The following is a 27,972-nucleotide window of genomic DNA, read 5'->3' as shown; positions in this document are numbered from 1 at the left end:
TGAATCGATGGAAAGATATATCACGACTCAATAGCATGGATTGAGAAAATTTTAAACAATTTATCACACGACTGTAAATTCTTCGGACAAACATCCACGACAAGATTATCCACAATGTTAACTTGTTATTATATGACTATACAATCAACCTCTGTATAGAACCGATGTTTTCTAGTTGCCATTTTATCCGCCAAGAGCGCACCTATAGAGCAGGCCAAACATCCGTGTTTGAAGAGTAATTTATTTCTATTTCAAAAAATAAAGGACCATTTCATTATAAATTCGTCAAATTTTCGATTGATTGTAGTGTAAAAATGTTAGGTTAAAAGTTAATCAATGACTTGGCAAGAAACGAAGTTTAAGCCCAACTTCGGCGTCCACAGGTCACAGTACATCAACAGCCTTTAAATATGAGAAAGAGTTCAAAATTCTTAAATGTAGAATTAAAAAGGTTTTAGAATATTTTTTTCAAATAATGTAATTAACTAGCATAAAATATCACTTATTGTTGGAAATATTTCATTTCTCGTTTTTAGGCCTGCTACTTACGCAATCCCCTAGCGGTGTAAAATGCAAATGAAGTCCGGTAGGTAAACTAAATCTTGCTACCATGGTCAGAGTTAGGAAGTCTACGAGCATGGTGTCCGTGTAAAATATTTGCTGTCTTTTCTGTCGAAAAGCGATTTATTTTTTTTAGGTCCAATGTAAATGTGAGCTTTTTGTGCACTTTTCCTTGATTATTCTGAAGTTTTTGCGCTGGCGTAAGTCATAGAAATGAACGTAATGTATTAGAAATTTGCAAATAACTGAGTGCGCTGTGGATGGTTTGTTTGAGGAGTGAACTGGTTTTACAGATAGAATGAGTTATTGCTGTGAAAACATGAGTATTATCACTGGGAATTTATCTGAGTCTTCAGAAAGGAATGCTGAGGGTACTCCGTGCAGACTTTGCATGAAGAAAAATGATTATTGTTTCAACATATTCTTTTCAATTGCAGGAAGCCAGATAACTGGAAAGGATGCCTAAGGCGATTTTGTTGACTTACAAGTAAGTGAGGGTTAAGATTTCACTGATCTCCGTAGTTATTGTTTTATTCCGTTTTATGGGCATGTTTTCCACAGAAAGTCTGATCTCTTGCATATGTTTCATTCCTTTCGTAGGTTGCTGTTGGAGATGACCTGCCTGCCAGCCCACTGTGCTTGAAAAGGCTCATCGAATTCAATGATTTCATAAATATTTGTCAGAAATCGGTCGGAATACTGAGAAACCTTTCGTGTAGAAAGTACCTCAGGGTGAGTGCATCTTATTTTTTTTCATTGGAAGCCTCGTATAACTTTCAAATAATGTGAACTCATTCACGTAACCAGATATTAACTTGTTCGTGTTAACTTAACGTTTAGCCCGGCCTTAATAGTTTAAAGTTCATATAGACTGGAATGAAATTTTTAATAAATGTTTGTACTTGTGGTTTCAACAGATTATAGCAATAACTTGAAAATGTAATTAATTGTGTATACGATTACGAAGTATACGACGGGCAATGTATTTGTTTGCACGGCACATTAACACGTACGGGTTAATGTTTAAATGTATGAACACGAGAATGAACGCCAAAATACACCGTGTAACCACCCAACTTGTGCGAATGCATGCACAGAAAAGAGAACTTGTTCTACTTTGGTTCATGCATTCGTAAATTTACCGTTCTGGTCCACAAAAATCATTCATGAAAACGTGCATTAACTCATACCTGTTAATGCATCGTGTAAACAGGCCTAAATGCTTAGTGACTTCATCAATTTATTACATGAAAAAATAACTGAAAAGCACTTCTTATTAAAGAACAAAACTTAATGTAGCATTAAATTTGTTAGTTAACAATATTGAATGTTATGACAGGACCTCGCCAATGATCGACGGAGCAGTGAAAAAAGTCCAATTTTCCTCATAGTGTTTCCGAATCCTGACGAGGCATTAATTAACTCGCAGTTGGTACCTGAATGGTGACGACCGAAGTCGCTTTTTATTTTGGTATAACTAAGTGTTTACAATTCATTCAGTCATAAAAGTGATACATTTGAATTTACCAATGACCAACTCATAACACACATAAATGAAAGTGAAGAATTTTGAGGAATATGTTCTCGATGTATTTTTTTGCCTCTTACCTACTCTTTGATTTTAGAACAGAATAATTCAGCTGCAAAAAATATCGGCAATACACGAATTTTGGGCAAATGACGATCGGAGCGCACAAAGACAATCGTCCTTATGTAGGGTTCTAGTCAATAAGCTTGAAATTCTTTTAAAATATTTGCTGTTTATCCTGCTGCTATGTGATTTCTTTTTGAGGTCCTATTTAAATGTGAGCTTATTACACCCTTTTCTTTGATAAGTCTAATGTTTTTGCATTGGTGTATGCCATGGAAATGATATTAATGTATTAGGAATTTTGAAATCACTGAGTGATACGTGGATGATTTGTTGGAGTGAACTGATTTAAAGAATGAATGAGTTATTGCAGTGAATGCACGAGTATGATTTCTCGGAGTCTTCAGGAAATCATTCCGAGAGTACCCCGTGCAGACTCTGCATGAAGAAATACGATTATTATTACCATGTATTTACCTCAATTGTTTCAAGCGAGATAACTGTCGAGGATGCCTTACATGATAAAGTCGAATTAAAGTAAGTGACGGGTTACATTTTATTTATGTCCTTAGTTCTTTTTTCATTGCGTTGTATGAACTTATTTTCTACGATAGGTCCAAAGTCTATGGCATATGTTTTCATTGATTCCTTAGGTTGCTGTGGGAGATGGCCTGCCTGGCTCTTTATGTCCACTGTGCTTGGAAAAGCTCATCGAATTCAATGACTTCAGAAATGTTTGTCATAAATCGGACGCAGAACTAAGAAAATGTTCGTGTATAAATTACTTAAGGGTGAGTGCATCTTATTTTTCATTGGAATTCTAGTGTAACTTACAAATAATGTGAAATCATTCAAGTAAGTAGATATTAACTTGTTCATGTTAGTTTACCGTGTAGGCAAGCCTTAATAGTTTCGCGTTCATATCGACGAGATTGAAAACTTTAATAAGATGTTTGTATTTGTGGGTTCAACAGATTAAGATAATAACGTGAAAAAGTAACTTAATCATGTATTTGACGGAGCCTCAATGGGCAAGGTATTAAGATATATGTCTGCATCAAATTAGTACATGCAAAATTTATTAAAAAGCATAGGATGCAAAATTTGCTATCAGGATTTTTGTTTAGGAAAAAAAAAAGTTAATGGGGCATTGAATTAGTTCATTAGCAATATTAAATGATATTAAAGGACCTCGCCTATGATCGACGGAATAGTGAAATAAGTCCGATTTCCCATGTAGTGCTTCCGATTTTGGTTATTCAGTGGTGAGGACTGCAGACGTTTTAGTTGAAAGAACGAGGCAAACGTCGAGCGGAACACACACGTCTTTATTGCTCGGACGACAGACAAGAATAGAGAACAAGGCTTGATGTGCACAGCAGTACACGAGAGAATGATACATGATAAATGAACAACGAAATGCCACTGGAGTGTAAACTCAACACTCCCTCTCACTATAGGGACATTGGCAGTGAATTAAATAACAATTTATGCAAAACAAGAAATCAAGACAGTCCCAAACAGTTTTTAGTTTTGAATGTTTAACCTTGCATAGACTTTTAGTCATAATATCTGCCACCATTAGATCAGTTTGTAGGTACTCCACATTCACTACATTTTTCTCAATTAATTCCCTAGTGAAATAATATCGAACATCAATATGTTCTGTCCTTGCATGAAACACTGGGTTTTGGCACAATTTGATAGCACTTTGATTGTCACAATAAATTTTTACAGTTTCCACGACATCTTACTACTCCGACATTAGGTATCTAAGGTATACAGCTTCTCGAGATCCCTCGGAGAGCGCCACATACTCGGATTCAGTGCTTGAAAGAGCAACACATTTCTGCTTTTGGCTTCTCCAGGTGATGGCAGCTCCAGCAAATTTATATACAAAACCAGTGCATGACCTTCGATCATTATGATTACCAGCCCAATCAGCATCGACATAGCCAGCAATGCTTTTGCCTGTTGGCTTAAACACAAGTTTTTCATTTGAAGTTTGCTTTAAATATTTTTGTACTCTCAAAGCACTCCTCCAGTGCTCACTGGAAAAACAAATGTTAAATTGACTTAAATAATTTACAGAAAAAGATATATCAGGACGTGTACAAACAGATACATACATTAATGAGCCAATTAAACATTGGTAAGGTACATCAGGTTTAGGTAACATTGGGTCATTCTTTTTCAAATTAACATTTACTTCAAGTGGAGTGTTTATTGGTTTAGCATCTTGCATCCCGAATCTGTTTAACAATTCCTAAATGTAATGGCTTTGATCCAAAGAGATGCTACCATCAAATTTATTCTGAGAAATTCTCATGCCAATGCATATTTTTGCTCTGCCCAAATCCTGCATTTTAAATTTCTTCATTAATTATTCTTTAATGACATCTGTTTCCTTTTTATCATTGTGAAACAATAACAAATCATCAACATATAATGCAACAATTAAAATACTAGTACCATCTTTCTTAAAATAAACACAAGCTTCGTGCCTAGACTGAACAAAACCTAGCTCAATCAGAACATTATGAATAGTTTCATTCCATACCCTGGAAGATTGCTTCCGACCATACAAAGCTTTGTGCAAGTGTGCCACACTATTTGTGGATTCATTGCATTTCACACCATCAGTCAATTCCATGTATACAGTTTCATTTAACTTCCCGTTGAAAAAAGCAGTTTTGACATCAAGATGATCTATCTGCAAAGATAATTCTACTGCTCTCCCAATTAATAGTCTCAATGTTTCAACACGAACTACAGGTGCAAAAGTTTCCTCATAATTGATACCTTGCATAAACCCCTTCGCAACTAATCGAGCTTTATATCGATCAGGGTTCACATTTATTCCCTTCTTCAATTTGAAAACCCATTTACAAGGTACTACCTTTACTCCCTCTGATCTAGGAACAATAGACCATGCACCATTTTCAGCTAGGGACTTTAAATCATCTTGCATGGCCGCATGCCATTTGTCTCCATCTGGTCTAGAGAGGGCTTCTCTTGAGGACAGTGGATCAGTTAACAGATTCAAATCCTGAACATTGTAAGTAACAAAATCAGGGAAGACCTTTGATTTTCTCTCTCTCAAGGGATACCTCCTTTCAGAAAGTGTGTCTCCCTCTGAAGACATTTCAGCTCCCATTTCCCCTTTAGTATTATGGTGTAACAATTCCATTACGGGCACAAAATTAGAGTTATCAGACACATCATCACTTTGTTCATTATTTTCGTCAAAGATAACGTCTCTGGCAACAATAACGTCATTATTGCTATTCATCAGCCTGTAGCAGCCAGAGATATCAGCATAACCTACAAATCTATATTGCTCACTCTTTACATCCCATTTCTTTCTCTTAACATCTAGTATATGAACCATTGCCTTACACCCAAATACTAAAATTTTGAATGTTTGGCCTTCTACCAGACCATAGCTCTTCAGGAGTAATATTAGTGAGGGCAGCATGAGGGGACCTATTCTTTATGAAGACTGCAGTATTGCAAGCTTCTGCCCACAAATACTTGGGACATTCAGTATCATGTAGCATGGTTCTTGCAATTTCACAAATTGATCTATTAGCACGCTCAGCAACTCCATTAAGTTCAGGTGAATAGGGAACTGTGAGAACATGCATGATTCCATTTGAAGTCAAGAAATCTTTTAAATTCTTATTGACATATTCACCTCCATTGTCAGATGGCAATGTCTTTATTTTTCGACCAGTTTCTGTTTCAACTCTGGCCTTAAATTTTATAAAAACTTGAGTGACTTCATCTTTGCTTTTCAAAAAATAAGCAAATATTTTGCGTGAATAGTCATCAATGAACGTTAGCATAAATTGAGCACCATTAACTGATTTTACCTCCATTGGTCCGCAAACATCGCTATGAATCAATTCCAAAAGAGCACTTGATCTGCTACCTTGAGAATGAAAGGGTTTCCTTGCCTGTTTCCCTTTACAACAGCTTATACATGGACTCTGGATACCACTCGTAAAATCATAGCCATCCACTATCTTGGACAACTGCTTCATTCTTTCTGGACTCATGTGACCAAGTCTCCTGTGCCACAACTTCGCTGAAGCATTACCTTTAACAGATTCTACATGGTTAACATTAAAATTTTTCATAGGAAGCTTTTCATTTAATTTGTATAAACCCTCCACTAGTGAATCAGTTCCACTGACTCTGCCACATATAGATACATTGTTTTTATGATAGATATCACATCCCTTTTCAGAAAATACAAGAATTAAGACTTTCTTAGCCATTTGGGATATTGACAATAAATTAGCTGAGAGACCAGGCACCAGCAATACATTATTAACTGTAATAGCACCATCATCAATATGAACATTTGACATACCAATTCCCTTACAATCTAAGGTATTATCATTTGCAAAACTTACAGTTAATCCTTCTCTGGGAATAAATTTCTTCAGAAGATGTCGTTGGTTTGACATATGTTCAGTACAACCAGAGTCCAAATACCAACCGATTTTTCTTGATGATACGCCCATCGCTGTCTGGAAAGCTGAAACCTTCTCTTTATAGTCCCGGGAAGGCTGGCTCCTCACGATGGTACGGCATTCGGAACCCTTGTTCCCAAATCTTTGGCACTTGTTGCACTTGTATTTCCTGGAATTCGTTGTTCTCCTCTGCATCTGCGCGGGCTCGGATCGGCTGTACTGATGCTTCCCGTGGTTCTTAACTGCTAAGGCTGCTGCCTCCGCCTTATTTTCTCCTCGCCTAGCATCCTCTGCCAATAGCCTTGACTTGACGAATGCTGATAACAGGGTCTTCCCGCAGTTGTCAAGGGCCGTTGAAAGAGCATCATACGACTCACCAAGACCGTTAATGAGCACGTAGGCAATTAGCTCATCGTCAGTGTCGTAGTTCATATCTGACAACTTATGAACCACCGACATGACACCACCAACATACGCCTCCATATCTGGGTAGTCTTGGAGCTTTAACATGCATAATTTCTTCAGAAGAAGTCTCTTACCACTCGCGTCAGAAGGTGCAAAAGTATTTCGAAGCGAATCCCTTGCTTCTTTGGTGGTTTTTGCCTTCCTCGTGTACGAATACAGCTCTGGACATATCATAAGTACTATTTTTGACAGAGATTTCTTATCAAGTTTCGCGGAATAGTCTTTCTCTGGTATTTTAACCCCGGCAACATAATCCTACAATTCTTCATGCACAAGGTACATCTCCATTGAAGAGGCCCACGAGTTATAGTCATTCATGCCCGATAATTTTTCAATTGCTGGCGCAGTATTAGTAGCCATATTATGAAAAATGCGGATTACAATGCAAGCTTCACTCAAAGAAACCAATGACTACGGAATAAACGCAAGTTTGGCCTATAACGATCACTAATGCAGTTTGAGGCTGTCTGGGCTCATAACCTGTTGAAAGAACGAGGCAAACGTCGAGCGGAACACACACGTCTTTATTGCTCGTACGACAGACAAGAACGGAGAAAAAGGCTTGAAGTGCACAGCAGTACACGAGAGAATGATACATGACAAATGAACAACGAAATGCCACTGGAGTGTAAACTCAACAGTTTTTTCTTTTCGTACAACTATGTGTTTAAAATATAATCCTAGCATAAAATTATTGGGTAATTGGAATTCAACTATGACCTACGAATTATGGAAATCAATAGATACGAATAATTTTTTGGGATTTGTTTTTGATATCTTTTTCTTGCTTTAAGCCTCCTGCTTGGATTTAAATTTGAACTCTTGAAGTTTAGGTGATTTACAGAATCATATTTGCGGACGTTTTCAAAGTTCATTTGCCAGTTTAAAGTTGTATTAAATTTTAAGAGATGAGAGAAATGCATAAGTAGACAAGTACTAAAAGGTAAATTAGCTACTCAAAAAGCATCGAATAAAATACTTAAACAAAAAGATTAAAATTTCTAAAGCATACTAAGAAAAATGATTTAACACACCATGGCTATTTAGTGTACTTGTCCGTTGTTATGTTAAAATATTATATATTTGGTTTTTTTATATTTGTATGATATTTGAGTGATTTGATAACAATATTATATGCTAAAATTGTCAGAGGTTTATAATTTTTTTATGTGCTTGATTATAAAAACCTTTATTCAAATTATTTTATGGTAAATATTTTTTTTTACATAATAGGGTAGTTTCATTCAATAAACACAACGAAAGGCATTGGTTGCGATTCGTTACCCACCATTAGTGTATTCATAATACACAAATTATTTGATTTTTCAAATACCGGTTTAGACGAATGGCAAGGGTCAAATTTTATCCTCAATTGAAAAAGGCCAGATTGGCGCCCAGCCGATTCCAATCCAAGGTTTTTCGCGCAAAGGATTTTCGCGCATAATCCTGTGTCGCAAAATCCTGTCTCTGAAAAATCCTGTCTCTGAAAACCCTGCCTCTGGAAACTCAGCCTCTGGAAACAGCCTCCGAAACAGCCTCCGAACCAGCCCCGAACCAGCCTACCTGCAATGCAAGACTTATATAGGACTACTGCGGAGAAATACTTCTCCTTGGCAAGCAAGGGGAAATCGGTGCTAAGGCCTTAGTATTGCACTTGGAGTGAGAAGTTTTACCATTGTCCTATCACAAACTCTCTCTCCCTCCAACACCTCACCCCAGTATCTCCTTCCCCTCCATGTGTTCCAATGAACTATCCCTCTGATTCCTCTGATGTCTCCAACCCAGAAGTTGAGGGGAAAATTCTGGGTGCTGCTGTTGTCTCAAAACCAGGGAATGGTGTTTTGCGGAGCGGCCGTTTCTGCAGGGGCAGTGACGCATCAGTGGGCGGTTGTTGAATTCGCCTGGCTACCCCTCCACTCCCTGGAAGAAGCCCTCCCCTCAAATGCTGTCTCGCCTTGCATAGGCGAGCTCTTTTTCTGGTCGTGACCTGCTGGGAGTCACATGTCTTGTGGGGCATGAGATTTTTAGAGCAATTTTCTGCTGGTAATGTTTCCTTTGGGATCATGAATTTACTATCATTGTTTTCTGTAATACTTCTGATTTTTTTGAATACTCTACTTTGAATAGATATCGTTCGGTAATAACTCGTAAATTATTTTTTAATTCCTTTTTCTTGTGAGCTGTTTTTCTTGTTTGTGGAGTCTTTTCCCTGATCCAGCATGTGACCGACGGTTGGAGTATTTCCCTTGCCTGGACTTACGTGAAAAATCAACCAGATTTTACGACGTAACGTCACATATTGGTAGCAGAGCTGAGGTTCGATTTCCTGTCCTTTCGTCGAGGTCTCCGAGTACTGGACAATGGTGACAATTCTCCACTATTTCTCCACTTTTTGCAGTTTCTGGTTGTTTCTCCTCTTAAAAGTGAGTTATTTTATGTTCCATTAAGTGCTTTTTGGTTCGTGTGGGATTACGTGACTAGTGTTGCCGACTTTTCCTCGTGGTCCTATGCCATTTGACATTAATGTTCGTAATGCTCGTAATGTTCTTGATAGTTTGGATAGCAGCTAGTTATTCTCGCACTATTTTTGGTGATTTGACTCTTCCAGCAGAGATAGATAGTTTTAAATCTCGCTCTTTCTCTCTCTTTTTCTCGTTGTCGTCACTTCACTTTTCAAAATGCCTGGAGGTACTCACAACCCGTACGAAAAAACTTATTTAACCACGGGCGAGGATCATAAGTCTAGGGGTACGGCTAATGTGTCCGTAGGAAGTGAAGTTTCTAATAATGAACGGGAATCTTCTTTAGAAGGGGTTCCACCTCGCCCAACGCACGAGGAAAGTAGTGACGTTCACGTCTTTCACGAAATGTCTGCTTCTCAGACATTGCCAGTTTCTGAAGGGTTAATAATTGTCAAACAATTACTCAGTGATTTTCCGCCATTTGAGGTGTCAAACAGTGAGAATTGGTTTAATTTCATGTTGAAAGTTAATGAAATCGTTTCTTTGTCTTTGGTTCCTCTGTCAACGTTATTGTACCTTGTAGTATCTAAACTACCTGCCAGCTCTCGTCATTTTTGGTTGTCTATGTTAAACTTGAATCTCGCATGGTCTCAAATCACAGAAAAAGTTTGGGCTAGAATTGTTAGTGACAGAGAGTTTGATCGTTTGATCACTACGAAAGTTAAGAGATTTCAGTTCCCTCGCGAAACGCCCCACGATTTCGTGTGTTCTGTGCGTAATGCCACTCAGGTGCTGGGTTTGCAGTATTCCGAGTCTTCTATTGTGCGACTCATTATTCAAGGGTTAAATCCTTTAACAAAATCTGCAATTATGTTCTCAAATCAGCCTAACACATTTGTAGAATTGGACTCTGTTATCACGCAGGCTTCTAAACATTTTATGGACTGTGCTGAATATTCCAATACTTTCCATAGTATCTCTAGGAATACGTCTTCTGTTGCCTCTTCCAGTGCGTCTAGGGAAGTTTCTTTTCCTATTAATTGTTCTTACTGTCATAAACCTGGCCACAAAGTGAACGAGTGTCGCAAAAGACGACGATTTACTCAGCCTGCCGTGAGTTTGATGAGTGTCCGTGACAAGTGTTCGACTCGATTGCCAATATTATCTATTAATCTTCATTCTATGCCATGCCAGGCTTTAATCGACACTGGGTGTTCAGTTTCACTGTGTGATGAAGATTTCTTTGCTTCTCTGAAATGTTGCCAGAGAAAGGTTATTCGTAAGAATGTTGACGTCGATTTAATCACGGTGTCGGGGCAGCCTTTTCATATTAATTCCTCTGTCTCACTCAAGGTTCAAATAGGCAAGTTTTCTTGGAACCACGTGTTTTATCTAGCCAAAATCCCGTTTCCTGTGTTACTGGGTGTGGATTTCATTTGTAATTCAAAGATGATCATTCGTCCGACGGACGTCAGTTTTGAAAATGCCCCGAATTCTCTTTTTTCTTTTATGGACAATTGCGAAGCGTTTAAATCGGCGCCAGTTAGTAACTCGTCCGAATCACATGTTCTGTCGTCCACTGAAATCACGTTGTGTGATAAGTTGAAGGGTTTATTGTCAAAGTATCCTGATGTCATTTCTCAAGAACTGGGGGTCACATCTGTTATGACCTACGAAATTGAACTGCTAGATTCTACTCCGATTCGATCCCATCCTTATTCATTGTCACCTCCAAAGGCAAATTTAATGAAGAAGCACATCCAATCTTTACTTGATAAGAAAGTGATTGAGGTTTCCAATTCAAACTGGTGTTCGCCAGCTTTTCTAGTGCCTAAAAAGGATGGATCTGAAAGATTAGTGGTTGATTACCGTAAGTTGAACAAAGTTGTTAAATCAGACGGTTATCCTACACCTTCTGTTGAACATGCATTCCAATATCTTGCTGATGCAAAATATTTTACTGTTCTTGATCTCAATTCTGCCTTTCATCAAATACCATTATCTGAGAATTCTAAGAAATTAACTGCTTTTGTGACGCCGTTCGGAGTGTACCAGTATAATAGATTGCCATTTGGTTTTGTAAATTCTCCTCAAATATTCACTCGTCTCATTAATGAAGTATTGGGCGATTTGAAATATTCATGTGTCTACCCATATATTGATGACTTGTGTATCTATTCCAAGTCTGCTGAAGACCATGTATCTCATGTTAATGCTGTCCTCAACAAACTACGCAGTGCCGGTTTGACGGTGTGCGAGGACAAGGTTAAGCTTGGTGTGGAATCACTCACTTTTCTGGGCCATCTTATCACAAATGGAACCTTGCAAGTTGATCCTGAGAGAGTGAGACCAATTGAACAATTCCCAGTTCCCAGAAATGTGAAGGAAGTGGCCAGATTCATTGGACTTTGTGGGTTTTACTGCAAGTTTATTCCAAGGTATTCTGAAATTTCTATGCCACTGAATCGCTTGAAACGTAAAAATGTTCCTTTTCAATGGACAGCCGTTGAAAATGAGGCTTTCTGCCAGTTGAAGAAAGCTCTCACCAATCCACCAGTATTATCTTTCCCTCGATTTGACGAGGAATTTCATTTATTTGTCGATGCCAGTAATTTGGCGGTTGGTGCCGTTCTGAATCACAAAGTAAATGGTAATTTTGTCCCTGTGGCTTTCGCTAGTAAGGCACTCTTGGAACATGAACGTAAATTTTCTTCTTATGAATTGGAGTGTCACGCAATTCATTTTGGAATTCAAAAATTCAGTGTTTACTTACAAGTAAAACCATTTCACTTGTACACTGATAATGGTGCCTTGACATGGCTTTTCTCTCATCCTAAGCAGTTGGGCAAATTAGGGAGGATGGTTCTTAAATTATCCTCTTATAAATTCACTGTGCATCATGTTCGAGGATCATCTAATTCTGTCGCAGATTGTCTTTCTCGCATTCAGCCATCCTCATCTACTAATAGTCAATCAGATGTGGAATCTAACACTCATAAGGAGTCAGCTGTTCCTTATTCTTGTGTGTTACATAAATTGCCTTTGTCATTTGTCGACATTCGAAAACACCAAGAAACTGATCTCGTTCTAAAGGATATTTTCAATCAGATTAATAATAATTCCTTGAACGACAAAAACAATTTTCTGAAGGGACAGCTATTATGTTATGGGAATTCTAAAATTAAGCGAGGAAGAGCTGTTTTGCCTACGGTCTTGAGGCCTATGATTTTTCAATATTTTCACTGCTCTAGTATGTCTGCTCACTTGGGCATGGCTAAAACTTATGATAAGATTAGCAGACACTTTTGGTGGAAGGATATGAAAAAAGAGGTTTTTGACATGGTCAAAAAATGCCATCTGTGTCAAACTTGTAAACCCAGAAATGCTCCACCTCCTGGCATGCTATCGTCGCACAATCCTTCTGAAGTTTGGGAAAGACTTTATATTGATTTTGTGGGACCTTTACCTTTGACTAAAGGTGGACACCAATATATACTTTCTCTTATTGATGGTTTTTCTAAATTCTGTTTTCTTGAGCCAGTTCGTAAGGCTACTGCTGGTTCGGTTGTTTCAATACTCACTCAAAGAGTATTCCCGAAATTCGGTTTTCCTAAATATTTGGTGTCTCATAATGCACAAGTTTTTAAATCTCATGCCGTTAAGGAGATGTGTTTGCAACTGGGGGTTAAGCAAATTTTTGTTTCTCCATATTATCCCTGTTCTAATCAGGTAGAGAGATTGCATAGAAATCTAAAATCTGCACTTGCTATTTTGTGCAATAATGCTCACCATATGTGGGACACTATGCTGGCTGACTTAAATTTTGCCCTGAACACTGCCTTACATGAGAGCAGTGGATATTCTCCTGCCAAAATAATTTTCGGCAGAGAACTTAAGCATCCTTTAATTAATCAGTGGGACATTCCAAAATCTTTATTCGAGAATGATCTCAGCAATAATGACAGACAAGCCTGCCTGAATCATGTTATTGCTAATTTAAAAAAGGCCAGAAACAGGTATAAAGAATCCTATAATAAATCTCACTCCCAAATCACTTTCTGTGTGGGAGATCTTGTTCTCTGCAAAAACCATCCTGTCAGTTCTAAAGGTGAACAGAAAATGGCAAAACTGGAACCTCTGTGGAACGGACCTTTTGTCCTTAAAAAGTATCTCTCTCCTGTAACAGTTATTCTGGAAGTTTCTCCTGGGAAAGAGAAAATCTGTCATGTTTCTCATTTAAAGGCATATCATGGTGGCATTGCTAATTCCAGTAATTAAAAGGAGAGAAATATCATTGATTTTTTTTATTCTTTTTTTTCAATGAATGCTAATGTTTGCTCTCTCAAATACTATTTGATGCTTGATTTCGGTGTTGAATTTCTCTTGATTCCTAATTATATTGTTTTGAATAATGAATAATAAGTCTATTTCTATGCTTGTAATTGAAATTGTTCTGAAATATTGTATTGTACATGCTTATTCTCACTTTTAAATCACTCATGTTATTTAGTGTCGGTCTACCGTGGTTGTGAGATGGGGTAAGGTGGAGGAATTATGGGTGCTTGGAGGGAGAGGACGGGAGAATAACTTGGGGGTAAATCCCCGAGATGGCTCGTTTCCAGATAAGCTGTGGAGGTGGCCCCAGTTATTAAGATTCAATTGTGTTTTGTGTCACCTTTCCTCCACCAAGACTTTATGGACATTCTCACAATTCTGGACAGTGATAAGTGTCGTGATTTTGCAGTGTTCAATATTCTATCGATGGCTGAGTGATTGAATTGATCAGCTGATCTTAAGACTGCCTACTGTGTTTTAGTGTGGCTTTGGCGTTGAGTTGCGACCTTCATCGCCCGACAAGTATGAACTTTCATCTTGTCGCAACCAGCATGTAGCTCTTCCAGCTATTTCTATTGTTAATTGAAGAGTGAAATTTATAGTGATTTCTTTTGTTGATGCAATATGCAGTTCTCATTTTGTTAGCATCGCCTATGATTCTTTTTGACTTGTTTAATTAATACTGAGAGATATATATACACATCTTGATTAAATTTAGTCAGTACTTGTTCAATAGCTGACATGAATACCATATGCCTTGTAAATATTAATAATTATTGGAAAATCGAGGAATTAAGTGCAATCTATTGTCATTTATGTAAATCTTGTTGAATTTTGGAGGATTCTTTATTGATAATTAATTATGGACTGATAATATTTACAAACATGGAGGGTTTAAATGGAGAATTAATAATGCCAAAGTATATCAATTAAGTGAGACACATATTATGCTGAATATTTTTGCTGCTATTTTGATAACTAATAATTATTTAGTGAATAACCATATATTTGAATAACCTTGTATTTATTGTTTATATAAATTGGGATATATATTTTGTTGGTCGACCCTAACTTTCTCTTGAGTTGCAATATGAATTTTGGGTAGAAGTTAAAACCCATTTTTTGTGAATCGTTGTTTTTTGATAAGGTGGTTGAACCCAACTAATGGGACAACCCAGGGTTCTCATGAACCCAACTGCTTCACCAACCCAATCTTGCCCATTTACTAAGTGGTTGGTTATTGTATTGCTTTACTTGGTTTTAAAAAACCAGAAAATATCTCTGATGAGAGAAGGAACATTTGAGTTTGGTAAAGATATCCTGGTGTTATACCAATAAAAATCTTCCCAGTTCCTTCTGGTCGCTGATGATAATTATTTGTAATTTTGATTCACTGTACACCGAAACAAGCATCACATTATGACATGTTGATTATTAATTTTATTTTCTTGCTATGTAATACTAATAATCTACTCTATATCAATTCAGCAATATTTCTTGTCTCACTCTTGTAATAATGTTATGTTACTCACTTAAGAATTCTGTTGAATTCCAAACATCACTCCTGAGGTTATTATTTACAGAGTGATAAAATGTATGTTCTTGTCAAAACTATTTTTTGAGTGATATTTCTTGAAAACTATTGTGTCAATCAATAAACTTTTTATATTCAGTTCAATTCTAACCACTGAATAATGGTTTTTGTGAAATTCATGGGGGTTAAACAGTGGGGGTTCATCCAGTGAAAACCAGTGGACCTGTGATGCCTCGATAAGTTTTCTAGGCATTAATCAGTTCTTGGTGGACGTGTCTTGGTCCCCAAGTTCAAGCAATTTTTGTGGTCATTTTCCCACAGAGGATGTGGCATTTTTTAGTGTCCCCCCCCCCCCCCCCAAAAATTTCTGGTACCCCCCCCCCAGAAATTCCTCGAACTTCCTCCGAACTTATCCGCAGAACTTTTCCCGCTAAGGATTTTTCGCGCTAAGGTTTTTCGCGCAAAGGATTTTCGCGCATAATCCTGTGTCGCAAAATCCTGTCTCTGGAAAATCCTGTCTCTGAAAAATCCTGTCTCTGAAAACCCTGCCTCTGGAAACTCAGCCTCTGGAAACAGCCTCTGAAACAGCCTCCGAACCAGCCCCGAACCAGCCTACCTGCAATGCAAGACTTATATAGGACTACTGCGGAGAAATACTTCTCCTTGGCAAGCAAGGGGAAATCGGTGCTAAGGCCTTAGTATTGCACTTGGAGTGAGAAGTTTTACCATTGTCCTATCACAAACTCTCTCTCCCTCCAACACCTCACCCCAGTATCTCCTTCCCCTCCATGTGTTCCAATGAACTATCCCTCTGATTCCTCTGATGTCTCCAACCCAGAAGTTGAGGGGAAAATTCTGGGTGCTGCTGTTGTCTCAAAACCAGGGAATGGTGTTTTGCGGAGCGGCCGTTTCTGCAGGGGCAGTGACGCATCAGTGGGCGGTTGTTGAATTCGCCTGGCTACCCCTCCACTCCCTGGAAGAAGCCCTCCCCTCAAATGCTGTCTCGCCTTGCATAGGCGAGCTCTTTTTCTGGTCGTGACCTGCTGGGAGTCACATGTCTTGTGGGGCATGAGATTTTTAGAGCAATTTTCTGCTGGTAATGTTTCCTTTGGGATCATGAATTTACTATCATTGTTTTCTGTAATACTTCTGATTTTTTTGAATACTCTACTTTGAATAGATATCGTTCGGTAATAACTCGTAAATTATTTTTTAATTCCTTTTTCTTGTGAGCTGTTTTTCTTGTTTGTGGAGTCTTTTCCCTGATCCAGCATGTGACCGACGGTTGGAGTATTTCCCTTGTCTGGACTTACGTGAAAAATCAACCAGATTTTACGACGTAACGTCACACTGCTTATTTGCAAAATAGGTTTTAAGTTGCCGCTGGATCCTTTGTTTCCTGTCAAGTAAGTTGAGAAAATGAATGGATATTTTTTTCTGTTAGGCCCTCGCCCTGAATTCGTATTCGTGTATAATATCCATGTTGTTGGCGGAGATTGATGTGTATTTGGTAGTGTGTTTGTATGATGATGGGTCCCTTAAAATGCACAATTTCATGCAAGAACCTCATAGTGAAGTAATGTACGCAATTAATCTCGTAAAAAGATTGTATTCTTGGTGTGAGTAGCTCGTCTATGTAGCCTATATGTATGGGTATGATGTGAAGCGACGGTTCGATTACTTAATGAAAGGGAGTTTGAAGCAGTGGCGGATTCAGAAAATACTCGCAAAAGATATCTTGAGCTACCTTTACTTTTATCGTAATAATAAATTAATCAATCCACGTGCGAAGTTGAAGAAAGATTTATTTAAATCATTATACGCTTATATAAGTCAATATATTACGATACAAAAAATTACAAGTGTGATTCTACAATGTTCGGCAATGTGAGCTGCCCCGCAAAGGGGGGGGGCGCGCCCCCTGCGCCCCCATCTGTATCCGCCTCTGGTTTGAAGTAGCTTTGTGTATTCCAGAGAAGAATAAAATCTGTTTTTGTGTGCGTTATAGAAGATAGTGTACTCATAATTAGACATTCCCGTTTGAGCAGGACTTCCTTCAAGTCGTTGTAAGTGGTTTTTGTTGGTAAACATGTTAACATAATTATATACATGTGTTACCTTTGTCTTACAAGAGGACTCAATATATCCGACTTATTAGCAAAAAAGATATTGATGTGGTGCCGAATCCGTCTTTTTTGTTTTTATATGGAGATATTAGTAGATAATCTTCTGTTTTCATGCCGGCATCACCGACTTCTTATTCGTGTATCATATCCAAGAACCCAATGAGTAGGCTTCTTGATCATATCCTTATTTATGGTGGAGAATACTACGCGAATTTCTACAGTGTTTTGTTGTTTATGGTTCTCATTAAAAAAGCATAGTTACACATCGCCGCCTCATAGTAGAATCATGTAAGTGGTCTTTCATTAATTAGCATTACTCTCTTGGTGTGATAGCAAGTATTCCGTCTTCTAGGTAATGTTATATGCATTTCGGAGTTTTTGGCCCTGTCGTAATGATATTATGTGTTTTAAATGTTCGCAGGTATATGTACTACATGATGTTATCATACTGTTTTGTCTTAACTTTTGTGTCCTTAAATACCATTATTGGTAGGGATACCGTGTGTATTAAAATCCTCTCGCGGCGATTCATGTATCACATTCTTCTCTGTCAACGTCGCAGAAATATTTAAACCCTCGCAATTTAAGCCTTAAAAGCTTACTATATTTTTACATATTGGCTTTGTGTGATCTTTGGGAAAAGTAGCGAAAATATTAAATTCTAAACCGGAAACCTCTAACTTCAGCAAATATAATTGATTAGAGGCATAGTTCTCTATGAGAAGTTTCAAATCTGATTCTTTTTTTATAACATAGAGGTTTGTAAGTATGTAGAATCTGTTTTGGGATGTGACATCCAAAAATATAAAATATTACTCGAGTTTGTTTTGAATGTTGATATCTGTTTCTCCGAAAATTTGGCTTTAAGCTCGACAGTTTTATGAGTGACATGTTTTAGGACGACTTAGTACTTAAGTCTGGGTATCATTCATGGAGATGTAAGATTTGTATATTCGGTTTAATGTATCAAGATGTTTATATGGAGAGCATTAGGGTTCCGTAGCATATCCCGTTTAAAAGTATCTGCTGACTTGCTATCAAATAACAAGCGAGCAGAGATGGCGTAATTGGTGAGGGCATAAGTTCGTTTATTAAATACAATTTATGGCTGACTTGATTTTACGTTTCATGGATTAGGATGCCTGTTTATTCGTGGCAAACTATTAGGGAGTAATAGGTCACCTCCCGCCCGGTGAGGTGAACTTGAGGCGAGGCTTAGCACTGATACGTCGCAGGCTGCTAGCGGGTAGCTGAGAACCTTGCTGGATGGTAGCGCTTGGCTTAAAAAAGGTTTACAAATACCTTATCAAACGAAGAAAAGTTTCCGACCTTAGCCAGTTTTAATAGGTGATTATTAAGACTTGTGTCCCCGAGCTCTGTGCCTCATGCATGCATTGGTAACCTCAGACGATGTATAACTCCTATCCTCTCGTGTAGAAACTAGGTCCCTGTGACGTCACGTGGAGTGGAATCGCATGGGCGTCAATCTGGCCTTTTTAAATTGAGGATAAAATTTGACCCTTGCCATTCGTCTAAACCGGTATTTCAAAAACCAGATAATTTAAGTATTATGAATACACTAATGGTGGGTAACGAATCATAATCAATGCCTTTTGTTTTCTTTGATGAAGGAAGCTACCCTATAGTCATCATAATATCAATGTTGTATTCGTTTTTATTGCTCTATTTAGTGCAATGCGTATGAGGTTTCCAATTACAATGGCTTCATATACGAATTTTACAAAAGAGGATCTTCTAATTTAAACAAGTTTTCACCCACCATGCATTTAAATGGGTTTACAAGTCTCCACTCACATCGTTGACGAACTAATTGATACAAGTTTCATGGGGAAATAAGGCGTAATGAGGGGTGTAAACCGAAATATGCATTGAGGATGATGTTATTTATCTAATTCATATATCTTCAATACTGTTCCTTACATTTTCTATTTCCATTGAGCAAAAAATTGGGAAAAATCGGATTGCTATACAATCATCACAGCGGACATTTTTGAAAATCGATCGAAATGTGACGGAGTGGTAATAGAATGGAATTCTATGGGATGTAATTGGGCAACCTCAGTGAATTCCTCTTTGCTTTTTAGCTGCTATAATATTTTGTATAATAGGACGTGCCTTTTTAGTGCTCATAGGGGCTCTTTTCAACTGTCATTCTGAAGTGCCCTCTTTTCAATTGTTCCTAAAAAGTTCTTTTAGTGCTGAGTTGCTAGGAATGCTCATGATATTTCCTTTGAAGAAGCCTGAATAGTATGAATGGTGAATTTACTTTCCAAGTTTTTAAGGATGCTCTTTTTAATTGCTGACATGATGTACCTATTTCAAACTTTTCATATTGCTTCTTTTAATACTGAGGCTTGTGCGATGATCGTGACATTTGCCTTGAAGCTGCCTGATTATTTTTTAGCTTCCGATGATTTGATTTCCAAGTTTTTTAATGCTTCTTTTCATTCCGAGTTTTGGCTGATGATCATGGCAACTGCTCTGAATAGGCTTGATCATTTTTTTCTCTTGATTATGCTTCTTTAAAGCTGATAGACTCCCTTTTTAATTTCTGTCTGAGATATCTGTTTCTATTTGTTCATAATGCTTGGTTAAGTGTTCATTGTTTGGGGGGGGATTCATGGCAAATGCTTTGCTTGGCGTGATCATTTTCTGCTGTAAACGTGCTTTTTTATTGCTGATAGAGACTTATTATTTTCCATCCTTAACCCTTTTACTGCTATCGGACCGATGTACCGGCCCTAGCTGTTTGCGCAAAAAGTGCCAGGGGACAATTAATCGACCCAAATTATTTCACTTTATTGTTGTGATTGTGGCGTTTTCCACAGCTGTAATTAATGTAAACCCTTATAATCTATCTATGGTTATAAGATGTGAATGTACTCGTATCTTAAGAGTTGCTTAAAAAAATATAGACATGTTAAATAAAATTAAGACAATTCTCCTGCAAGTGATCAATAGCCTTAATCACTATATTCTACTGGGTGTTAGAGTCATTTCATTAAATCCTATATCCAATGTTTGACTCTGGACAAAAATATTTGACATTTTCAAATTTGACCATGACCAAGCATTCACCTGCTTTGCACTTTATTCTCGCGTTATATTTCTCTAATTTTTATCTCAAACTTTGAAGCCTGCTTGAGATTATTTTATCAATATCCCCAATCATTATATTCTACACTGGTATATAGTCAGTACATACCAGTAGCACAGCGAGGGTTTTTTAAGGGGATAACACCCCCCCAGAGCTCAGACAATTTTGGAAGTTTGATATATTTTATTTATTTGGATTAATATTACTTATAGAATAGTACAAGGATTAATAAAAAATCCCTCAGAGGCCTTAAAACTCACAATTTTTAACCTTTTATCTTAATTTTTCTGGCAGAGGGCCTTCGCATCTGCCGATAACCCTGTCAGGTATGCCATAAACCCAGGCACCTCAGTAATAGTTGCGCCTGATACCCCCCAGCCGTTATTCCTGGCAGTGCCCCTGGTACATATTACAAATGGATGTCCATGTATCATGTTGAGAAACTTGTTAATGCAGTTCTCCACACTTACAAATTTTTTTCCACATGTGTATTCTCCTGTTCAGTCATAGTTAAGCCCTAGGATATAAATGACAAAAGTTTGTTGTCTGTTATCTTAGTAACCATAGTGATATAAAGGGTCAGAGATCGTTTTGAAATGAATATTCTTCTTTGTAGCTAAATATGAAATTATTAACAGATGAACTTCTGAAATGTGGCTGATTTTTCATTTGTTAGCCTTAACCCTGGGATTGTAGTCTCCATTTCTGAAAATGAGTGTTTGAATGCAGAAAACTCAAACAAATTAAAAATGGCATTTTTGGAAATTAAAAGGACTGAGACTTATTAATTGGATAATCCAAATGAATATGTCACGAATATTGAAGTGTTCAAAATTCACTTACAACTTATGTTTCTCAATGTTTTCACGGTGTTTTATAGAAGGAAGGTTTTAAACAGACAAAGTAATAGAGTTAAAGTTAATACATCAATACGGTTAAGAAACATGAATTGGGGAAAAAGTCAAATATTTTGTTGAATATGTTATAATATGAGGAGTCCTAACTTTAAAATAATTGTTGATATTAAGTTATTTTTAGTACTTTTAAAATTGACTTACCAACTGAAAATAATTCATTTTGTATAATGTCAGCAAGTACTAAAATGTAATGAAAGACACAACACCTTCTTGTTAGATCAAATGAAAAATGAACATATAATAAAAAGGGCGGCCCATCTTGATACTTTGAGGACGGTATATTGCTTTCTATCAAATAGCTTTAGTTATCAACTAAAGGGATTTTATAAATAAGACCAGTATAGCTTTCTTTTGTGATTAAAATATTAAAATTCTTTTCTAGGGCTTCCAGGTGGTGAAAGGAAGTTTAGGGAAACATCTAAGTGGTGACTATTCCTTCCTCAGCCTCACTGACTGTCATTTAATCTGCGAATGGAGCATCTCATGCAGGGGAATGAAGGAATGTGATTAATGAAGACTTGGAAAAATGTGGAGCTGTTCTTGCTGATAAGTCAACATCTTGCTGAATTCCATATGATGGACAAGCAGGCATCGAAAATCAGTGGAGGCAGAGTCAAAATGGGTGAGGTGAGGGGTGGAAATGGTTGTGATGCGCCAATTATCCCTAATGCCCTCAGGATGATCAGAATTACTGGAAAGACGAGTTGCGCCGAGCCAGTCATGGGGAACAAAGATGAGTTCAGTAATTGTGAGGCGAAAAATGCTGTAAAGGGACAAATGTCAAACGAAACTTCATATAATTGCTACCACTGCACAGGTGGATTCAGCACCAAAGGTGATCTTAAAAAACACATTGAAACTCATTTTGGTGCCAGCAATATAGCCGTGGATGATGAATCATCCATGGTGCTAGATATAACAGGGCCAAACAGTAAAAGACAAGGGCTGAGGCGAAAAGGAAATGGTTCTCTAAAGGAAGTATCCGGAGGGACTCTGGAGAAAGGAAACAATAGAAAAGGGAGACGGTTTGCTGTAGGAGCTGACACATGTGTAGAAAGTGATTCCTTAAATTCCTCCTCTTGCACTAGAGACATCAAAAAGGGAAAGTGTTCAAGCGCAAGAGGGAGGCCTTATTCCTGTAGTGTGTGCTATAAGTGTTTCACTAAATCTTCTACTCTCAAGAATCACATGCGTGTACACACAGGAGAGAAGAATTATTCCTGTAGTGTCTGCAATAAGTCATTCTCTGTGAGGAGCAACCTCACCAAACACATGCGTACCCACACGGCAGAAAAACCTTATACATGCAGCATCTGCAATAAGCCTTTCTCTCTGAGTTGTAACCTCAACACCCATATCCGTACTCACACAGGAGAGAGGTCTTATTCATGTAAAATATGCTGTAAATCATTCAGTCGCAGTGATGTCCTTACCAAGCACATGCGTATACACACGGGGGATAAGCCTTATTCCTGTAGTGTCTGCAATAAGTCATTCTCTGCGAGGAGCAACCTCACCAAACACATGCGTACCCACACGGCAGAAAAACCTTATACATGCAGCATCTGCAATAAGTCTTTCTCTCTGAGTTGTAACCTCAACACCCATATCCGTACCCACACAGGAGAGAGGTCTTATTCATGTGAAATATGCTGTAAATCATTCAGTCGCAGTGATTCCCTTGCCGAGCACATCCGTATTCACACTGGGGATAAGCCTTATTCCTGTAGTGTCTGCAGTAGGTCTTTCTCTCAAAGGAGCAACCTCAACAAGCATATGGCTACACACACTGGGGATAAGCCTTATTCCTGTAGCGTCTGCAATAAGTCATTCTCTCAGAGGAGCAACCTCAGCACACACAAGCGTATACACACAAGGGAGAAGAATTATTCCTGTAGCGTCTGCAATAAGTCATTCTCTCTGAGTTGCAACCTCAGCACACACATGCGTACCCACACGGCATAGAAACCTTATACATGCAGCATCTGCAATAAGTCTTTCTCTCTGAGTTGTAACCTCAACACCCATATCCGTACTCACACAGGAGAGAGGTCTTATTCATGTAAAATATGCTGTAAATCATTCAGTCGCAGTGATGTCCTTACCAAGCACATGCGTATACACACGGGGGATAAGCCTTATTCCTGTAGTGTCTGCAATAAGTCATTCTCTGTGAGGAGCAACCTCAGCACACACATGCGTACCCACACAGGAGAGAGATCTTGTTCATGTGAAATATGCTGTAAATCATTCAGTCGCAGTGATTCCCTTGCCGAGCACATCCGTATTCACACTGGGGATAAGCCTTATTCCTGTAGTGTCTGCAATAAGTCTTTCCCTCAGAGGAGCAAACTCAACAAGCATATGGGTACACACAAGAGTGGGGCCTGATTCATGTAAAAATGCTGTAAATCATTCAGTCGTAATGATCACCTCACCGAGCATATGCGTATACACCCAAGAAATAAACCTTATTCCTGCATTGTCTGCAGGAAATCCTTCACTCAGGGAAGCACCTTCTACAACCATATGTTTAAGCACACAGGAGAAAAAACTTTTTCATGTAGAATACACTGTAAATCATTCAGTCATATTTATAACCTTACCAAGCACATACGTATACACACACACACACGGAAGAAACACTATTTCTGCAGTGTCTGCAGGAAGTCCTTCACGCATACTAGTGCCCTTAAAAGCCATATACATATGCACACAGGAGACTGACATTATTCATGTAACATTTCCTGCAAATATTTCTATCGCAGTAGCCAGCTAACCACACACAAACATACGCACACAGGACACAAACCTTATGCATTTAGCATTTGCTTGAAATCCTTCTCTCTTAGAATCTCCATGCACCGTACATAAGCTCACGCGCACAGGAGTCAGACCTTGTTCATGCAATGCCTGCAGCAAGGCTTTTGCTCACAAGTCCACCCTCGACCATCACCCATATAGGAGGGGGACCCTATTCTTGCAGGGAATGTGGGAAAACTTTCTCTGGGAAGAGCGACTTAGTGAGGCATTTCCATCCCCACATCTAAGAGGCATTATTGTTCTAGTTGAGGGCATGAAGGGTTTACTCAAATTGGTTACTGAAATGCACCTGGCATGCATACTCGCTGGAATGATACATCATTAAGATTGCATTTGTTGACATTTTTCCTTAAGCAAAAAGTTCAGGAGACACGTAATTCATTACGTTTACACAAGTAGTGTTTAATAATGATGAGCAAATACCCAATAGGGATTGTGAGACGTAGTAGTGACTGCATGAAGAAGTCATGGATTTTTTATTTCTATTTTGAAGGAGCTGGGTAGCAAAAAAGGGCAAGGCCACCCACTTAGCTCACTCTGCATTAAGATAATATGCCACTAACTTTCACTCGAATTTGTCTGCTCAAGGGCTAATATCTTTCGATATGGTCCTCTCATTCCTTGGTATGTCTCAATGTGAATTAATAATGAAATCAATGATATTTTCTGGGTTGAAATAGTACAAATTGTGCCATTAGCCTAAAAATATTGTTACACTTGTATCATGTTTGTTCTCATTTTACCGTTAACTAATCTATTCATAGGCGCATAATTCTTTGTCGTTTACACAAGTATTGTTAAAAATGATGAGGAAATACCCAGTTGGGAATGGTAGTAATAATAATTTTTCATTGGTAAAATATTGTCTTTTTATATTTTAAAATATTGTCATACAACTGTCACAACTCTTTCTTACTGAAAATGTTTCCTTTCGCATATCGTAGTTATTTTAATGTAATCAATCCTTTGTTAGTCTATTATTTGATTTTTGTGGACTGTATCTTAAGAATACATTTCTCTTTATAGATAAACTAGATGGTAAAGTAGGATGGACATGGAAAGTGTCTAACCTAAGGCATCTGACTTAGGGGTCTGTGTTATGGTTGCTGCTACCATGTGCTTCCCAATATCATCGTGATTGTTGTGTTTCAGGGCAACCTGTTTCTTACTGTAATTATGCACCTATATGTGTTAAACAAATGACAATAAACTGCATCTGTATACAAAACATTGCCGGCCAGTATTAGTACTTAACAGTGAATCCACTAAGAAATGTAGGGAATTTTATTTCCATTAGAATTACCAACAATTCCATGGTATCTATGTCTCATCGGTCCCTGGGGTATTTAAAAATTTGTTACTGCAGATTTTTTCTTATATATGGCTAGGACTATATCCAGGGATGATATTTTCTAGAGTATAATACTTTAAATATAATATGTCATCTATAAACACTCAATTGCAAATTATTAAAAGTCCCAGTTTCTATAAGTCATGATGGTATGGCTGCTACATAGGGTTTTTACAGATATTTAGGAATGGACTTTAGAAAAGTCTTTTAATAACCACTGTAAGTATATGAAATAAACAAAGAATTTTAGGATTTCCAATTTCACCCTTTTTAACCCAGAGCTTCCTCAGGGAATAATTATATTTTAGACTTTTTATTTAAAAAATTTTCTTATCATTCATAATTATTGTGGCAGCTATTTGTTTCACCCTTAAACTTAACAGTACAACATTAAGGGTAGTTTAAATTTTTTCTAAACTGAGCTGAAATGTTTGTTTTTTTATGTAATTTTTGTAGTTGTAATTCTGTTTTTGTATCCCAATGTGAAGCAACATCGGGTTACAGCGGGTTAAGATTGGAACCATAGTTCATCTTTTGGCATATTTACTACAATTTGTACGTCATAGGACCTTAAAATCCCAAATACCAATGGCTGAGGTAAAGGATGCTAGTAAGTCAACTATTGAGATAAAGTTTTGATTCGCCCATTATTCTTTCATAATGAAATGTTCACCTTCTTTACCCTTATCGAACTAATACAAATCAAAGACACGATTGATTGGTAATCAGGACGAAAAACTAGGAAGGATAACACGTTCGACCAAACACCACTGTTTCAATAATATGATCCCCTTTTGCCTTGTTTTAGCTGTAAAAATAAAATTTGTGATCCATTAATATATATTTCCTATGTTTTTTCTCACATTGTCCCGGAAAATATGGCATTAGCTGTAAATGTCTATATTTCACAGAAACTGTTTATGTGCCTAACCATTTTCTTGAAAAAGACATCGAAACTTTGATAATGCAACCAAAAAATATGGTGGTTTTCTTTAATTTTTTTATTGCCTATATGGAAGGACTCCTGGAGTACGTATTTCACGCATGTTTTAGTTTTTTAAATGACAATTTGTATTTTTCGCCATTAAATGAAGGGTGAAAAATTTAAAGTGCGCGAAAACGCGACGGCTAACTATGAATGATGGGAAAACTCCGCGTGACGTCATTCTGGTTCCCGCTGTTGCCGTGTGAGGTGACCCTGGGGTGACAATATGTGCGCTGCTGATATGCAGGCTGCTAGCAGGTTGCGCTCGGCTTAAATAAGTATTATTAATACCCTATCAAACGAAGGAAACTTTCCGACCTTAGGCAGTTTTAATTGGTGATTGTCAAGACATGGTTCCCTGAGCTCTGTTCCTCATGAATGCATTCGTAATCTCAGACGACGTAAAACTCCTATCTACTCGTATGGGGTGAGATCCAATGAATGATACTTTCGCTACCAGACGCTACAGACGGAAGTGCTCCGGAGCACCGGTCCATAGGTTCGCTACAAGAATTTCTTTTCGGACCGGTCAGGTGCGAAGTCAAAATGGCGGAAATGAACGAGGGCGGGGAAACTGGGATAATAAAATCGAAGAGATGGTTTTAAATGCGAATTGAGGCGATAATGGTCCTTGAATATTAATCAATATGTTCGAATATCATTAAAATGAATTTTATTTTCTAATAGCGAGGTTCCACAAAGTAAAGCAAGAAACTTTGGACCGTATTTCTCAGACCTACCCTCGCCTACCCCTTCTAATTGAAATTCATTACCCTAGTAAAGGAAAAAATAGGTACTCTACCGCTGTCTCAGTTGAAACATATTAACTTATTATGGCTAACGACTATTAAAAAAACATTAATCCATTTCAAGTACATCATATTTTTCTTCAGATTTTATTTTTTGGCATGAGTTGATTTGTCGATATATATGTTATTAAAATCCTTTCTTATATTGCATGCGCCTTTTAATAATGTTTTGTTCGCTTTTGAATGTAAAGGCTGCTTCCAGAGATATTTGAGTTCATTTTGGGGGAGATACGAGAATGTTTGCGGATAGATAGTGTTTGCTTTATATTTATTTAAATCACAATAAAATTTACATCTATTTACTATCTGCACCTGCTACGTTACTTCGTAGTCACATTTACAGAAAGAAGGCGTCCACAGTCATCCTCCAACAAATGCAACGTTAGTAAGCTCTCCACTGCCTCAGTGAATTCC

At 37.7% G+C, this 27,972-nt stretch overlaps 1 protein-coding gene across 3 annotated transcripts; it reads left to right on the top strand.

The window, feature by feature from the left end:
- Positions 1-1,259: 1,259 nt before the first annotated feature.
- On the top strand, positions 1,260-24,760 carry LOC124173138 (zinc finger protein 883-like). 3 transcript variants are annotated; one of them, XM_046552651.1, is made up of 3 exons: positions 2,679-2,689; positions 2,806-2,943; positions 21,973-24,760. In XM_046552651.1, exon 3 carries the CDS (start codon positions 22,101-22,103, stop codon positions 23,553-23,555), a length of 1,455 nt encoding a protein of 484 aa, XP_046408607.1. In that variant the 5' UTR covers positions 2,679-2,689; positions 2,806-2,943; positions 21,973-22,100; the 3' UTR covers positions 23,556-24,760. The 3 variants fall into 3 exon arrangements, with proteins under 3 accessions (XP_046408609.1, XP_046408607.1, XP_046408608.1); XM_046552653.1 differs by lacking the exons at positions 2,679-2,689; positions 2,806-2,943 and adding an exon at positions 1,260-1,293; XM_046552652.1 differs by lacking the exons at positions 2,679-2,689; positions 2,806-2,943 and adding an exon at positions 16,797-16,835.
- The last annotated feature ends 3,212 nt before the right edge of the window (positions 24,761-27,972 follow it).

The sequence above is a fragment of the Ischnura elegans genome, assembly GCF_921293095.1.
Source record: "Ischnura elegans chromosome 13 unlocalized genomic scaffold, ioIscEleg1.1 SUPER_13_unloc_4, whole genome shotgun sequence".
Classification (NCBI taxonomy): Eukaryota; Metazoa; Arthropoda; class Insecta; order Odonata; family Coenagrionidae; genus Ischnura; species Ischnura elegans.
Note: the sequence above shows the minus strand (reverse complement) of the source record. Positions and strands in the feature narration are given on the sequence as shown.

What these genes read in the sequence shown, in the direction of transcription:
- LOC124173138 (XM_046552653.1), top strand. Translation starts at nt 22,101, where the DNA reads ATGAAGACTTGGAAAAATGTGGAGCTGTTCTTGCTGATAAGTCAACAT.